This window comes from Plecotus auritus (assembly GCF_963455305.1).
Source record: "Plecotus auritus genome assembly, chromosome: 6".
Lineage (NCBI taxonomy): Eukaryota > Metazoa > Chordata > Mammalia > Chiroptera > Vespertilionidae > Plecotus > Plecotus auritus.
In genome coordinates, this window is record NC_137773.1 from 124,572,934 (window position 1) to 124,589,042 (window position 16,109).

The following is a 16,109-nucleotide window of genomic DNA, read 5'->3' on the forward strand; positions in this document are numbered from 1 at the left end:
CACTATTTTAACTAAAGCTTAGTGGACGGTAAACATAAGGCACTAAATAAAGGCTGCTTGGATGCAGGTGCTGAGAGGACAGAAATGCAGATGTCAGACCAGACTTGCTTGTTGGTTCACTCCTTCACTTAATAGTGTCTACTGTGCATTCACTATTGCGAGGTACAGTGCTGTGTTTTAAAGAAAAGTAGTACCACTCTTACAATTAGCAGTTTTCTGAAAGGAGGGTTCATAAGTAGATAGAAAAGGAGAAAGGGTTTTGCAAAGGAAAGGAATAAAGTGTTTTATTTCTGCAAAGGGAAAAAAGAATCATCACCACAGATAAGTGTCGGGGAACCAAACAAGAAAAAGTTCTTTGTCCACCATGTAAGAACTGTTGTAGCACCTAGCACAGCGCCTGGCATCTCGTGGACACCAGAAAGTGTTTGTGGCATGGATACAGACATGAATGAATTAAAATGTTCCCAGAGATGTGAAGTCTTTGAGTATAATAGCAAAGGAAAAGGTCGCTGTTTTATCCATCATCCAATTACTTAACAGATCTATATCGGTCACATTGTACCACTGGGTGCTGCTGATACGGATGGCCGCCTGAGGTCTGGGGATGAATTAATCTGTGTGGATGGGACACCAGTCATTGGAAAATCACACCAGCTTGTGGTCCAGCTTATGCAACAAGCTGCCAAGCAAGGCCATGTCAACCTCACGGTGCGGCGCAAAGTGGTATTTTCAGGTATGGCCCCCATTCATTCCTTCAGACGGTGCATTGTCGCTCTGTGCACAGACAAGGACCCCTTCTATGTCTGCCTGCCTCCTCAAGCATCTACTTTAGCAAATGTTTGCAAATGTGTCTAAGCTCAGAATTTCCAGATGGTTTGCTTCCCTCAAACCCTGCAAAACTGTCGTTCAAAAGTACTTCAGTGTGCCATGTGTACCTGTTCAGCAAAGACTTCTAGAAGGTCAGTTGAAAATATGTTACCTCCCCCAACACCTTGCCAACTAGAACTTTATCATCCGCTTCATCTGATGATAACTCTCAACAAAAGAGGTCGTTATGACAGTCAGGAGCATCGGACTTTCAAATTAAGAGAGCAACAATTAGGTTGTGCTCTATTGTTGATAGGAAAAAAGCAAGATAAGTTTCTCTCTACAAGAAAGGGGAAGAGTTGCCCAGTTCTAAGTCATATTTGATTCTTTCACCTACAAGCTTCAAAATACTACATATCCTATCAGGTCCAACTCAGGTATACCTTCTCTGTGACCGCCTCGGACAGTCCCTCCTCCCTCCCCTGCCTCCAGATTTTAGCTTCCCTCCATGCCATTCTTGTGAATCAGGGTTTCTGTCTGTGTCAGACCCGCTGCTCAGTGACAGCTCACGGTGTGTCTGTCCTCACCCCTTCCCTCACCGGTTGCTGGGAGCATACCCTTGGTGGTTCACCTTTGTCTGCAGCCCTGCCCCCCCACCCATCCCCACGTGTTTAAGACAGAACCCAGATGCAGTAGAAGCACATTCAGTGCTGTATCCGTTGAATTACTGAAGAAGTGTGATGTCACATAGTAGGAGTTCTCCATAGTTTTAATATTAGTGAAATATAAACTTAGATAAAATCAACTAGCACCTTGTTTTTAAAAAACAAGTGGTGTAACTCGTTTAAATCGTATGTAATTAATTACAGAAGACGTCAGATTCCAGTGTGGGAGAGTCCTGCCTACTGCAGCCCTGGGAAACCACTGGTAATCAGTTAGGTTCCGAGGCCGCCAGCGCAGGCCAGCCAATCTTCCTTCACATAGTATTCCCCGAGCCAGCACCAAGGTCAGAGTGGCTTTTGAGATGTGCTGAACGCTTTCTTACTTCACTGGCCCAAATAAAAGTAGTAGAGCAATGTGATTTTTATTTCAGAATTATTTTTAAATCCTTAAGTATTTGGGATTTTTAGCTCTGGGTCAAAGATATATTAAATCTATTAAAAGACAAACCAGTCACAGAAGGACAAATGTCATATGGGCCTACTTCCATGAGGCACTAGGCAGACAGGTTTATAGTCAAGTAGACTGGTGGTTGCCAGGGGCTGCAGAGAGGGGAATGGTTCAATGGCCTTTAATGGTAGAGTTTCCACTTGGGAAGGTGATAATGTTTTGGAGATGATAGTTGACAACAGTGTGACTGTACTTAATACCACTAAACTGTACACTTAAAAATAGTTAAAAATTTTATGGTCTCTATATTTTACTACAATAAGATATAAATCTATGAGAGGAGGAGCTTTCCAGAATAAATATAGTCTTACCCAAAAGCTGAACACACATTTTGCTTCTGGCATGAAACATAAGTTGGTTTCACCAACTATTGTGGCTCTTTAGGAGTGTTTTACCCTGTCACCTGACCAAGCAATCAAACTGGAATTGCATAGCACAGGAACTCTGAGGGTATTCGGTTGTGATGTGCTCAGAGTGGATCAGGAGCCTGGCCGCCAGGAAGCACACCTCCGCCAGGCACTGTCCGGAATCCCCCAGCAAGGCAGCCTCCGGTGGTGTATATTCTTGCCTGATGGGAAAATCACAGCAAAACCTGGAAAGCTGAGTAGAACTGAGATATGAGGGTAATGGCACTCTGAATGTGGGGCCAAGGTCAGACCTCGGGCAAGGAAGGTCATCGGTCATCATGGTATGGGCCAACCTGCACTTATTCTGCATGGCCTGTGGTTCGCGCAGGGATCCCTCCGAGTACGAAACCGGGTGTTGAGTGTGGGTGTGGGTGCTGCTTGAAACCCTTGAGCATGGGTTCTGTGCGGCCAGGCTAATCTGGCTTCGTGCACGCGTGAAGCTGGGAGGGGTGAGAGTGGTGGGTGCTGTGGGGAGAGGGTGGCGGCTCTGGGGGCCAGATCCGGGGCCTGAGAGCGCACCTTCTGCACAGCCCCCAAAGTGGAGCCGGAGGTGCCCTCTCCAGCCTCGTCACACCACAGCAGCACTCAGCCCGCCTCGCTCACGGAGGAGAAGCGCACCCCACAGGGCAGCCAGAACTCGCTGAACACGGTGAGCTCTGGCAGCGGCAGCACCAGCGGCATCGGCAGCGGCGGGGGCGGCGGCAGCGGTGTGGGCAGCGCCCTGCAGCCCTACGACGTGGAGATCCGGCGCGGGGACAGCGAGGGCTTCGGCTTCGTCATCGTGTCGTCCGTGAGCCGGCCCGAGGCGGGCACGACCTTCGGTGAGTGGCAGTGCCCTTCCCAGGGTTTCCGAGGCCGCCAGGCACGCCGGTCAATATCTCATTAACAGAAACGCCTCCCTGCTCTTCGCTGCAGGTGATTCAAGTCTTAATTGGGATGCAGTTTGGTACTTTTTTTTTCTCCTGAAGGTTGGGTTGTTTTTTTAACCGTTCAGCTTCCATTCTGAATGCGTGTTCACACATGCAACCTAAGCATCCTGACATCTGCATGCAATTCGCAGAACAACCCCTTGATGTCAAGAAATTCTCGCTGGGGAAATAGTGGCATCTGAAGGTCTGGGAGATTTTTAAGGAGCGAATGGCTGTAAAAATGCTTAGGAAAAGTAGAGGTGTAAGGAGTAGAGGTGTAAGGAGTACATGAAATGCCCTTTCCACCTGATCTGTGTCCTTTCTCTACTGTCCCCATCTGAAATGTTTTAATTTTAAATAATTTTTGCTTTTGCCTGATTAACAATCTAATTAAAACCTGAGAGTCGTATGTCTTCCTTGCCCTTGAATTCTAGCAGGGGTGATTTCCTGTCTAGTCCAGGTGTGGGGGTTTCAGCAGAGTATTTTCACCCTCTCAGAAGGTTAACTCTCAGCAGAGACAAATAGGAACCCAGCGGATTCCAGGAACTAGTAATCTATGAATCTGTTTCCGATTGAATGGATTATAAATATGTGCTCCAAGAATGATCCACCTTCTTCATTGGATAAAGTAATTTGTTATTCCCCACGCACATTTGCCGATGAATATGGAATGTGATGGGAGGCAGGAAGGGCTGTGCAGGCTTTGAAATGTACCTCAGCTCTATCCGCAAATGCCTTACCTACAAGGAGTCTGAGGACCTTGCTGGCTAAGATCAGCGAGGTGGCCCAACCCTTTAGCTTCCTGCTTCCGAGGAACCCCCTTGCCTCCATGTAGTCTCTGCCCTTTCCATCCTGCTAAAGCCGGTTTCACTAAGGTTTGGCCACGAGGAGACAAAGTCAGCAGGTCTGTGCATGTGTGGCTGCAGTAACAAGCACCCATTACTAACAGTGCTTTTGTGAGCTACTTTAATAATCCATGTCATGGATGGGTGACATGACATCAAGGCAAGGTGTTTTTTCTATTTTTAAAATTAGTTTTGGAGACTTTTCTGCTTAACTTAATAATAAAAAGAAAGGCAGGGGAGTGAGAACCCCCAAGTTATTTTCTTCAGATCCATATTGTGACTGTCCCCATGCACCCTTTGATGGTCTCAGGATTTCAGAATTCTGTTTCACTTTCTAGAAAGAAGTAGCAGATATGTCCGGTGGGAGGCTATGTTACTTAATGAATATTGAATGTCTTCACTCACAATTGGTCTTTGATTGTTTTCCTCTGGTTCTTGCAATGAATGTATTAAACTGTCCCTAATACTTTGCATGACACTTCTGTTCCGAACTATGCGAGCTTTCCTCACACCTGCTGTTTGATACCTTTCTCATGCGAGTTGTCCTTGGAGATGGGCAAAACTTAACCAAGACCTTGAATTAAGTGTGGAAGCTTTCCACCACATCTGCCTGTTGGATTAAAAAAAAAAAAAAAATGTTTAAGTTCCTTTTAAAAAATTCTTTTGCCATAATGTTACATCCAATAAAACAAATTCAGGCAAATACTCTGAAATTCAAAGGACTTACAGCTCCTTTCCCACACATTTTATCCTCAAGGTCCCAGTGATGCTGGGAGAGCCTACTCAGTTTCCGAGTCTCCCATGCTCGTTTTGTCACCCTTTCCAAAGGTGGCTCAACTGCTTACCTGTCTTCAGAGTCCCCGGAAAGACAAATTCCCAAAATAGGTGAATGTGCATAAGAAACTTTGAAACTGAAATATTAGCTGAGAACTCTGTATCAGGCTTCGAAGCCAATTTCCCACCTCTCTCTAGAAGTTAGCAATACTCTTGGCTAAGACATGGAATCCCTTAGAGTGCACAATAAACCTTCCTCTTCAAATGCACTCTTTCTGGTTTTCCATGTTGCAAACGGGTAGTAACTGACGAGGAGAGAGGAAATGATTGAAGAAATAGGGTTGAGGAATGGTTTGAACCCAGCTTTGTGTGGGTCACCGTCCTCAGCCTCAGTAAGTACGAGGTTTTCATAGTCCCTTGAGGGGATTTTCGTGAGGATGGAGGAGGATTCACAGCTCGTGAGCCATTTGGGCCCTATCCTGAAAACACATGAGATAGGATGGTTGAGCAAAGGTCATGAAAGCAAAATTAGATGTCAAGGTTGGGGGCCGTCTTGGCTCATCTCTTGCTTTTCTAAAGCTTTCACCATTCTGAAGAGAAGGCAGGAAGTTGAAGTGTTTGTCCAGGAGGCGTTCTCAGATTGAATCTTGGGTGCTAGCAGATCTCATGCCTCACCAGACTCCCAGTGATTATTCTTCTAAATGGAGAAAGAACAAAACATTGGCAGAAGCTTAAAGAACAGCTGGCAAAGTGACGTGGCATGAACACAGAATGTGTAGAAGCACCCTTCCCAGCCCTGAGGTCACATGTGAAGTCCCAAAGTCAGTCAATGGCAAGTTATTTGGGGGGCTCTTGAGAATCTTTGAAGTTGTAAAGTATCCCAAATTTTGTAATTGATTTAAGACGGTGAGTGGGGATTTCCCCCTCATTTTGAACCAGGAAACGACTGCAGGTGAGGGCAGTGGCTTCTTCCACAGATGCCCTGAGTGTTGCCAATGTTTTGACCATCGGTGCAGAGCTCTCCTTTAATAACATTTGCTTAATGCTTTAATTAATTAACACTTAACCTTCTCTTTCCCTTTTCAACCCTTTTTCTCCTCCCTGTACTATATTCCCACGTAACTTAAAAAAAATTAAAACTCACTATCAAAGCAGGCAATGCATGTGTGGCTATGCCTCACAAAATAGGTCGGATTATTGAGGGGAGCCCTGCTGACCGATGTGGCAAGCTGAAAGTAGGAGACCGGATCTTGGCAGTAAATGGATGTTCCATCACCAACAAGTCCCATTCAGACATTGTCAACCTAATCAAGGAAGCGGGAAACACAGTTACCCTCCGCATCATTCCCGGGGATGGTAAAGTATACTATTGTGTCTCTCTCTCTCTCTCTCTTTCTCTATCTCTGTCTCTCGACCTCTGTGTCATTGGTGTTCATGTAATTGAACAGTGTTGATTTAGAGGCAGCCTTATCCATCCCTAACTGAACAGAGCCTTCAAACAAATGTGAGCCATTGTTACTAAACCTTTACCTCCCCTTCTTTACTTAATCCTCTAGCCCTTAATACCTACCTTGCTGCAGATATAAAAACATTTCAGAAAACCTTCAAGTTTTCCCGATTTATTTTGGTGCCCTTGTCTTTAAAACAATAGAATCGTTTGAATACAGGTGGTAAAGGTCTCCTGATGTTCTATCTGGACATCACTGAGGATTTTTTTTTAAAAAAATCACTAAATATATGTGTAATATGTGACATCACAAAGTCTACATAATGCCAGTGCAGAGCCAGAAGTGTCTTTTCTGAATAAGTGAATGTATCAAATGTTTTATTTCATTGGGAGAGTCTTAGGGTTTGTGCATCCTTGATTTGTTGCTAATTTTTACATGTGAATGAAGGTGTAATTAAATCTCTGTATTTTTCATTTAATTGTAGGTTATATGTACATTAAGCTAGGCCCATTCTTATTTGGTTGGTTAGTTAAATTCAAATCTTTGGTTCTTTTATGGCAGTGGTGATCCCCACCCCCTGCATCCCCCAACCCACCCCCCACCCCGGGACATGTGGCATTATCTGGAGTGAGTGCTAATGGCATATAATGGGTAGACCTAGGGATGCTTCTGAACATCCTACAGTGCACACAGCCCCCCACAATGAAAAGTTATCCAGCTAAAATAACAACTCATTGTGTTATTCATATTTAATAAAAATGAAGCTGATACCTAATGTCACTAAGTATAGATTCATCAGAGAATTAAGTCCTATATATTGAACTCATTCTAAGCAGATTTGGTTCTTGGGAGAAAACTGATACCTGTCCCAAAATGTTCCAATCCTTTTTTCTTTTTTTTTTTTTTTTTTTTTTGCTCTGCATGTGATAAAATAAAATATGCAGGGTATCCCCAAAATGTATGCACATTTAACAGTTCATAGCTCAATTGATGTTTCTTTCTTTTCATATTTAACCCATTGAAATTAATAACTATTCAAAGTATATATACATTTTTGGGGATACCATGTATATTCTAAAAGTCAGTGAGTACTTCTCAAGAGGAAATGTGGTTTTATGGAGCTAGTGTCATAAAAATCTATGCCATTGATATGTAAAAGAAAATAATTGGAGATTTTTATCTAAAGGTAATTCACCAAATGAATATTTGTATATATGAATTGTTAGAACGTGAGCTTTATAGCTTAAAATTCGAGTAGTATAGACTGTGCCTTTCAGAAAAAGTAAGTCCAAAATTGAACAGTAAAACGAAAAATTGTTGGTTCCACGAACAAAGAATTTTCTCGGCATCAAAAATACCTCATCCGAAATGTGGAGGAAAATTAGCTCCTTGAATGTTGGTGTCCTTCAGCCTGCCTCCCAGGCATGGTTAGGAGAGGAGCCGCTTGCTGGTCTGGAGTCAGTCCCCAGTCACCACGCTGGGAAGCTGTTACAGTGTAGGAGGGTGACCACAAGATGATAGAACAGAGGTTCCTAATGGAAAGGATGAAGGAATCCAGAGAAATGAAGTACAAAATGGTTGAGAGGGCCCAATGGAGTATATACACTGAGTGGCCAGGTTATTATGCGTTCAGAGATCATAATAATCTGGCCACTCAGTGTAAATTCAGACACATGGAAAATTTTCCAAAACTGACCCAGAAGAACTGGACATAGGAATTGACTTGCTGGATCTACGTTAGTCGTAATGTAGAAATGAGGATGTCAAATAAGGAAGGAAAGAAAGCACTCCTTGAAGGAAGGACTTAGCAAAAGAGTTTGAAATCAGGAAAGAGAAATACGCAGAAACACCTTATACTGTGCACATACTAGGTGTTGACTTAATTTTTTTAAAGTACTATGAAAAATATTTTTTGGAAACCTGAACCAAAAAATATAAGGTGAATTATCAATAACAGTTGTCAATAAAAAGTTTTTTCTAAAGTTGAATACTTCAGAGCTATAAAATTCAGATAGACATATCTACAGGCTGTCTTGGCTAAAAGAAAGTAAACATTGAAGTTGATACAATAAAGTTAAGGGCTGATGCCCTGCGGAGGCTGCCATTTCATTGAAGACACTATAGGAATTCGTTGCCATGGTGATGAAACTCTCCATCAGTTACTTTCTAAGTTTTGGAGGCCAGGAGAAGGCAGTGGAATCCAGCAGAGGGTGGATTTGTAATACTCAACTTTTAACTGGAACAAAAAAATCACCTTCTTGGAAATTACAGTTGAGGCAGGGGAGTTCGATTTCTGGGGAGATGCTGGAGCAACCCAGGAGAGTTTTGCAAACACCTAGAAGGCAGAGAGTGAAATTCATGGAGGTTCCTTCTCTGTGAAAGTGTGCTGGCCATGGCAGGTGGTGGGAAAGGGACGTGCTCTCTGTGTCAGGGACCGCTCGTCTCCTTCAGATCTTTCACTCTAATGCTTCATTCTTCAGGGAGCCCACAGTTTGTTTCATGATCCCCGTGAGGAGACTGAAGTTCTTAATCAGCGTGGTTTCTTAAGCTCTGAGAAATCCATCTTGTCCAGAGAACTGTTCTCAGAAACCCTAGGAGGCACTTGAGGAGGATGCATTCTTGGTTGGACAGTACTTGGAACCCACTCTGAATCCACTTCTTTATCGTTCTTATGTTGCCTAATTCTTTTTTATCATCATTTGCCTTTATTTTTTTCTCCAACTTCACTAGTTTTCCTCACTCTGTTTCTTCTCTCAGTTCTTCTTCTCCCCTCCTCCTCTTCCTTCTCCTCCCTCCTCCCTCTCTCTCTCTCTCTCTCTCTCTCTCTCTCTCTCTCTGCCAGCCCCCTCCAATAAAAGTTCTGTGGCATTGTGTTGTTAGAAGGCCTGCCTTCGTGGATGATGTTGGGCAGACCTAGATCAGGGGAGTCCTCACCATCTCTGTTTTTACTACCTGTGGGACCAGGGCAGGGCAGAACATTTTCTCCTATGAGATAAGGGTAAGGGATAGGAAATACACAGTGACATCACAGAATGGCCCAGAGAATAGCTGGACATACTAAATCTGAACTTGCAATCTGACAAGTCAACGACACCTGCTTCCTACCACTGTGTCGTATAGGGATACCCTGTGAAGTCTGGATACCCTGACTGCGTCAGACTAGCATGGACCCATCAAACTGAATACAGTTTAAGATAATGAGAATATTTATGAGCTTAAAAAAATATGATCATAAATTTCCTCACTCTGCTTCTCCCAATTCCCCTTCCTCCTCCCCCTCCCTCCCCGCCCCCCCCCCCCCCCTCTCTCTGCCTCTGCCAGCCCTCTCCACAGTGATGATCACCTTGTCTCAGATCACCTTTGTTTCATAGGAGGTAGGGCTTGGACACAGATATTGCTGTCTCCTTGAAAAAGGCACAGAACAGTGTAAGTTTATCTTAATAGCAGGCTCTATGGATATGATGCTAACATAGACTCGGTCAAAAGGAACAGCTTCCAATCATACACATTTTAAAAGTCTCCCAAAGCTTTTCAATTATTGCTGGGATTCACGTTTTCAAAGGCCTTCTTCAGCTATTTATTACATGTGCAATATGGTGCTTAAGAAAGGAGGGCGTGTATCCTTTGTTGATCTGTGTGGCTTTGTAATGCGGATTCCTGGCAGGGCGGCTGAGGAAGTGCCAGGGAAGCAGGATAGAATTGTAATCTGGTGGTGGAGCTCTGTTGAAGCCCCAGAGAGACGCGCCTGTCAGGAGTTGGGGCCTGGTTGAGCACAGTGCCCTGACAGCACCTCCAGAGCTCCCCTGTGCTTTTCTTGGTACACGACTGCCATGCAAAGGATGGCGATAGCCCTTTTCACTGCTCCGAGCGAGCTGCAGGAGGTGTAAACACTGTTTAATGAAGGCTGTAGGGTACTTTCTGGAATTTATCATAAAAACAGTCAGTCTGGCTGTCTGCCGTGGAGTTTTAAAAGCCAAATACATTGCCACCCCTTCGTAGTACTGCTGCTGGAACCTGCTCTTATATCAGAGCCCTGGGTTTAAAAGTTTTTCTATTACCGGGCAAATTTTGCTTTGGTCTAGAGCTATAAATTTATGACAGTGGGCTTCATCTCTGTATTTTAAAAAGCTAGAGAGAATCTCAGCACTTCACGTCTTGGTCTAATCCTAACTGAAGACCTAAAGCTGCCAGTGCCTCCACTTGCTCTCTGGATGACCTTGGACATATTGCCTGTCTTTTCTAAGCCCCTATGTCTCCATCTGTAAAATGGGGGTGCTAATGGCACCTGTTTCATTGCACTGTAAGAATTAAATGAATTTAATGCACTTAGCACAGTTCTTGACACATTGTAAATGATTAGGAAATGGTGGTTGTTTATAGGTTAATAAAAACAAGACAATTTAGGAAGTTCAAATAGCTATTTGCATATTAAATGTTAATTTTTAAATTGTTTAAAGTTATCTTCAACCCCAGATTTGGATATAAGTAGGTGAAAATAGCAAATGAAGGTTAAGAGGAAAATTAATAAAATAGCTCTGTTTATATGCGTATTGGGTAATCATCTGTTGTATCTCAGCAAACACAAAAGCACAGAAATATAAAAATTGTGAGATGGGATCTGATCTGCCTGGGAGACTAGTCACTGAGGCCACACGTGCACCTGTGAGGCCTCACAATTCATTGCTATGTTCACTTTAATTACAAGGAAACATCCATATTGGTTTCCTGATTATGATTTCCCCAGGGCCCGAACAATCTTCTGATTTCCCAGAGAGTCTCCATAAAGTTAATTACAATGAGTAATATCAGGTTTTTTTAAAGGACCAAATTCCTGGTGAGTCATAACGAGAGGCTGCGGCCCTAGTGCTCTGTGCTCACACAGTAGCGGGCTTGATGAAAGATCTTACACTTACCACCTTGGCTGTACCAGGTAACTGCAGTCATAAAAATATGCTTTTAATAGTAATAAACACATGCTACCACAAAAAATATGCTCATCATTTTGGGGGCAGTTTTCATGTTCCAGGCGCAATTACACTTTTCTTTCAAATAATCTTTGCACCTGTTCCCTAATACACATCAGTTATCCCACATGTGCGGTGGAGGAAGGTGGAGGAAGCTGAGACATGAAAAGTTTAACTTTGCTTAAGCCCCAGCCAGTAAATTGCAGAGTTGGGATACAAAGCCAGATAGTGTGACTCTAGAATCTGTCCTGGCTACTATTATGCTAAGCTGTCTCCCAATAACTTGAGAAGCCCCACCTCCCCAACTCAGAGGGTTGCAAGGCATGCTGACATAATTAAAGGCTTCAAGGAGCCTGGCTCAGTTGGTTTGGTGTCATCCTATACACCAAAAGGTTGCCAGTTTGATTTCCAGTCAGGGCACATACCTGGGTTGTGGGTTCCATTCCGGGTCGGGGCAGGTATGGAAGGCCAACTGATCAATGCTTCTCTCCCACATCAATGTTTCTCTCTCTCCTTCCCTCTCTCTAACATGTTCTCAGGTGAGGATTTTTTTTAAAAAGGCTCTGGGGGGGCGGGCAGGGGGTGGCTCTGAGGAGTCCACGAGAAAAGAAAATGCAGACATGCAGAAACATTTCTCTCTGTCACCTATTATTTCTCACTCTTAACTGACCACATGTTCCTTTTCCCTCAGAATCTGTAGAAATATTTGGCGAAATAGGTTGTGAAAAACATTGTCCTAACCCATGAACAAGATACACATTTCAGTTCATTTGATCTAGTTACATTTTCCTTTTCTCCTTACCCAAGTATATGCTTTTTTATTAATCTTTTTAGAGAGGGGGGGCGGGGGGAGAGAGAAACATCAATCACTTGCCTCCTGTATGCACCCAGACCGGGGATTGAACCTGCCAATTAGGTATGTGCCCTGACTGGGAATTGAACCCATAACCTTTTGGTACATGGGATGGTTCTCCAACCAGCTGAGCCACCGGCCAAGGCAAATTACATTTCTTATTAATCTTGTGTCTTAGCTGTAAGAATTGTGGGCTCTATGGCTGGAATACAAACTATTTACATCTGATTTCAACTTTCTCATTTTGCTAAGAATTTAATTAATACAAGTTACACAGCAGTAAACAAAAAGGAGAAGCATGGCAAGGGCCATAACTTCAGTAAATGTGTACTGAGTGCTTACTATAGGGCAGGTACTGTACTAAATATTTCATGTGCTTGTATCCAAGAGAAGGGAATTACTAGCATCATCCCCTTCTGGCAGATAAGGAAAAGCAGTCACACAGCTAAGGAGTGGAGAAAGGAGGATTTGAACCTGGGTTTAAATCTCAAGCCCATGCTTTTATCAAGTATGTGTAACAACAGTAACACATAATGGCAGATAGGCCACAGTGGTTGGGATTTGAGAGATGTCTTCTCACCCGGGATTGCAGTGAAAAGAAATGCAGTCCTGATATCCCAGTTGGTGAGACTTGACATATTTTCTCATAGGAACTTTGTTAGACATGCTGGGTAAGATACATGTATTTGACAAACATTGAAGTGCCTCTGATTCTAGACTTCCTGGCATACTGTGAACTAAACAGGCATTTATAGGCAAATCTTAGACTCTAACCACCATAGTTAGCATTTTCTAAAATGGAAAATTTATGCCATGTTCCAAATAGTCAACCTAAAAATAAATATTTAAAGTGCAACTTGCTCATAGTTGCTTGCTATCTGCCTTGATCATAATGGAGAAACAATTCATAAAAGAATATATAAGCATTACTGTATGAATGATCAAATTTTTGCTGTGTGTGTGTGTGTGTGTGTGTGTGTGTGTGTGTCTGTTGGTGTATAGCGTATAGGCATGCTCATGTCTTCAACATCTGCATCTCAATACTTTAGAGACTAATGAAGTTGCTTAGGTATGTGGTTAGTGAAGAAGAAAATCAATTTACATAGGAATATAATCATAGTTATTACGTTAGGGTGGCTTTATGATTTATACAGCTTGTATTTACAAGCTCCAGCTCTAACAAATGCAAGTTTTTAAATTAATTTCTCATAAGTGATACCAGACGAGATCTGTCAAGAACTTCACATTTTCAATTACACTTCATTAAAAGCAATGGACAAGAAGGTAGATGGTGTGTGTGCATTTAACAAGATGTTAGCACACTTCTAATTTTAATATTCACGTGAGGAAATTAAACATAGTCACTAAATATTGCTAATACATTGCAGAAAATGTTAAGAAAGATGTATATAATGAGTCTGTCCAATTCTGGGGAATAATTCTGGTGATCCAGTGTTTTGATGGGACTGTCACTTTTAAGTGGCAGGGCAGAGTGAGAGATACCTGCCTTGGCTACAATTTTAGGTTAGTATTTTCTTGGACAAACTTTTTATTTGTGGGGATGTCTTGTTGGGAGAAGGGTAACAGGGTGTACATGGCTCACATCATAGAATATCTTTAAATGATTCTTCAAACTCTTAATTATTTAGAAATTGAAGTCAGAGCTGCTTGAAATGGTTACAGAGAAGCCCACCTTGTCACTCAGATACAGGGCTTCGGCACCCCCCCCCCCCCCGGTATGGGGGTGTCTTCTTCAGGCCCCTCATTTCGTGATGCTCTGTCTCATCCTGCAGAGTCTTCGAACGCCACTTTGCTGACCAACGCGGAGAAGATCGCAACCATCACCACCACACACACCCCTTCTCAGCAGGGGGCCCAGGAGACCAGGTCAGACCCGGCTTTGTTAGTTTAAAGGCAAAAAGTAGCTCCTGGCATGACGACACTCCTCCTGGGTTCTCAGTTTCCCCACAGGTTGTTTTTATATTTATTTCTCTCACTTTGGCAGGAATACCACCAAACCAAAGCCGGAATCTCAGTTTGAGTTCAAAGCACCCCAGGCAACACAGGTGAGGCCAGTTTCTCTGTTTGCTTTGCTTTGCACATTTCCTTCCAGCTTTCTGAAGCTATTTTTATGAGATATCTTTTACAAGGTACCTCAATTAAAATAAATAACCTTTTGTAAGGGGAAGTACTGAATATGTGCTCACATTTGGTTGTCTAGGAAATGACATTTTATTTTACTACCTTCGAAAAATATTCCCAGATATCCTTTTCCGGGGAAGGGGGAGAATAGGGGAGGAACAAACAAAATAAAAAGCTATAATTGGTGACCAATAGAAGAGCAAAACAGCTGATATCTACTCATGGTATTCATAACTGAATTTATGCCAAGAAAATACCTTTTTCTTAAGGTGTTTCTCCAACTCATGCATTTCAGGGGGGACCCACAGACCTAAATATCTGTCCCATACAGGGTAATGGAGGGTGCACAAATAATGGCAGGTGAAGCAAATGTGGGAAACATTGTGTGTTGCAAAGTTAAACAGATTCCTTTTCAACTGGCCTTCTGAGCCTTTTGATACCCTAACAATGGACACTATGGCATTTTTGGGGTGTTGGGCGGGGAGGTTGAACTTCCAACAATGTGCAGGATATCATGTAATGAATTTTCCTGCTGTAAATGGCGAATTGCAGCCTCACTGGTTAAATTTTAATATACACATACTAGAGGCCCGGTGCACGAAATTCATGCATGGGGGTGGGTGTCCCTCAGCCCAGCCTACACCCTCTCCAATCTGGGACCCCTCGAGGGATGTCCGACTGCCTGTTTAGGCCCGATGGGCAGTCGGACATCCCTCTCACAATCCAGGACTGCTGGCTCCCAACTGCTCGCCTGCCTGCCTTCCTGATTGCCCCTAACCGCTTCTGCCTGCCAGCCTGATCACCCCCTGACCACTCCCCTGCCAGCCTGATTGATGCCTAACTGCTCCCCTGCCCTCCCCTGCAGGCCTGGTCCCCCCCAACTTCCCTCCTCTGCCAGCCCAGTCACCCCTAACTGCCCTCCCCTGCAAGCCTGGTCCCCCCCCAACTGCCCTTCCCTGCAGGCCTGGGTCCCCCCCAACTGCCCTTCCCTGTAGGCCTGGTCGCCCCCAACTTTCCTCCTCTGCCGGCCTGGGCACCCCTAACTGCCTTCCCCTACTGGCCATCTTGTGGTGGCCATCTTGTGACCAATGGGGGCAGGATCTTTGACCACATGGTGGCAGCCATCTTGTGTGTTGGAGTGATGGTCAATTTGCATATTACTCTTTTATTAGATAGGATTGGTGTGCAGTCTTCAGGCACACTCATAAATGTTTTCAAATTATGGATCTCCAAACTTCTCAGGTTAATGGATATTAATAAACAATTGAGGATCTGCAAGAGGGGGTACTGATGGTGCCTTTTGTTCAAATTGGCTTAATAGGGGATGTTTGGGAAGAGATGGAAAGAAAAGGGGGGGGTATAAGTTCTCCCGGAATGATTCCATTTCATGTCTTGAACTAGGAGCAGGATTTTTACACTGTGGACCTGGAAAGAGGAGCCAAGGGCTTTGGCTTTAGTCTTCGAGGGGGCCGAGAGTATAACATGGACCTCTATGTTCTGCGCTTGGCAGAGGATGGTCCTGCCGAAAGGTGTGGGAAGATGAGGGTAAGTCAGAAGAGGAATCTGGAGTAGATGTAAATATGTCATTGGCAGTGACTTTTTAACATTACATGGCTAGAACCTTCTTTATGAGAACTACATTTTCTACAGCTTTCAGAATACTTGAAATGCATGACTCCCACCCTAGTGTAAATCTCCTCCTGAAGCATAGTTAGCTGGAGCTGCTGAAGTTAGGTGAACCCCTTCTAATCTTTGAGGTTAAATGGATTAAAATTACTTATAAAATTATTA

General features: G+C 43.6%; 1 protein-coding gene across 22 annotated transcripts in view; it reads left to right on the forward strand.

The window, feature by feature from the left end:
- Positions 1-16,109, forward strand: part of MAGI1 (membrane associated guanylate kinase, WW and PDZ domain containing 1) — a 586,630-nt gene that overhangs the window by 560,843 nt on the left and 9,678 nt on the right. For 9 of the 22 annotated variants that reach the window (XM_080671483.1, XM_080671501.1, XM_080671494.1 and 6 more), the window contains 6 exons: positions 541-733; positions 2,915-3,205; positions 6,064-6,267; positions 13,970-14,063; positions 14,182-14,242; positions 15,720-15,863. In XM_080671483.1, coding sequence (XP_080527609.1) covers positions 541-733; positions 2,915-3,205; positions 6,064-6,267; positions 13,970-14,063; positions 14,182-14,242; positions 15,720-15,863 — 987 coding nt within the window. The remainder of the gene's footprint in view (positions 1-540; positions 734-2,914; positions 3,206-6,063; positions 6,268-13,969; positions 14,064-14,181; positions 14,243-15,719; positions 15,864-16,109) is intronic. The other 13 variants (XM_080671498.1, XM_080671502.1, XM_080671496.1 and 10 more) reach the window with 3 other exon arrangements.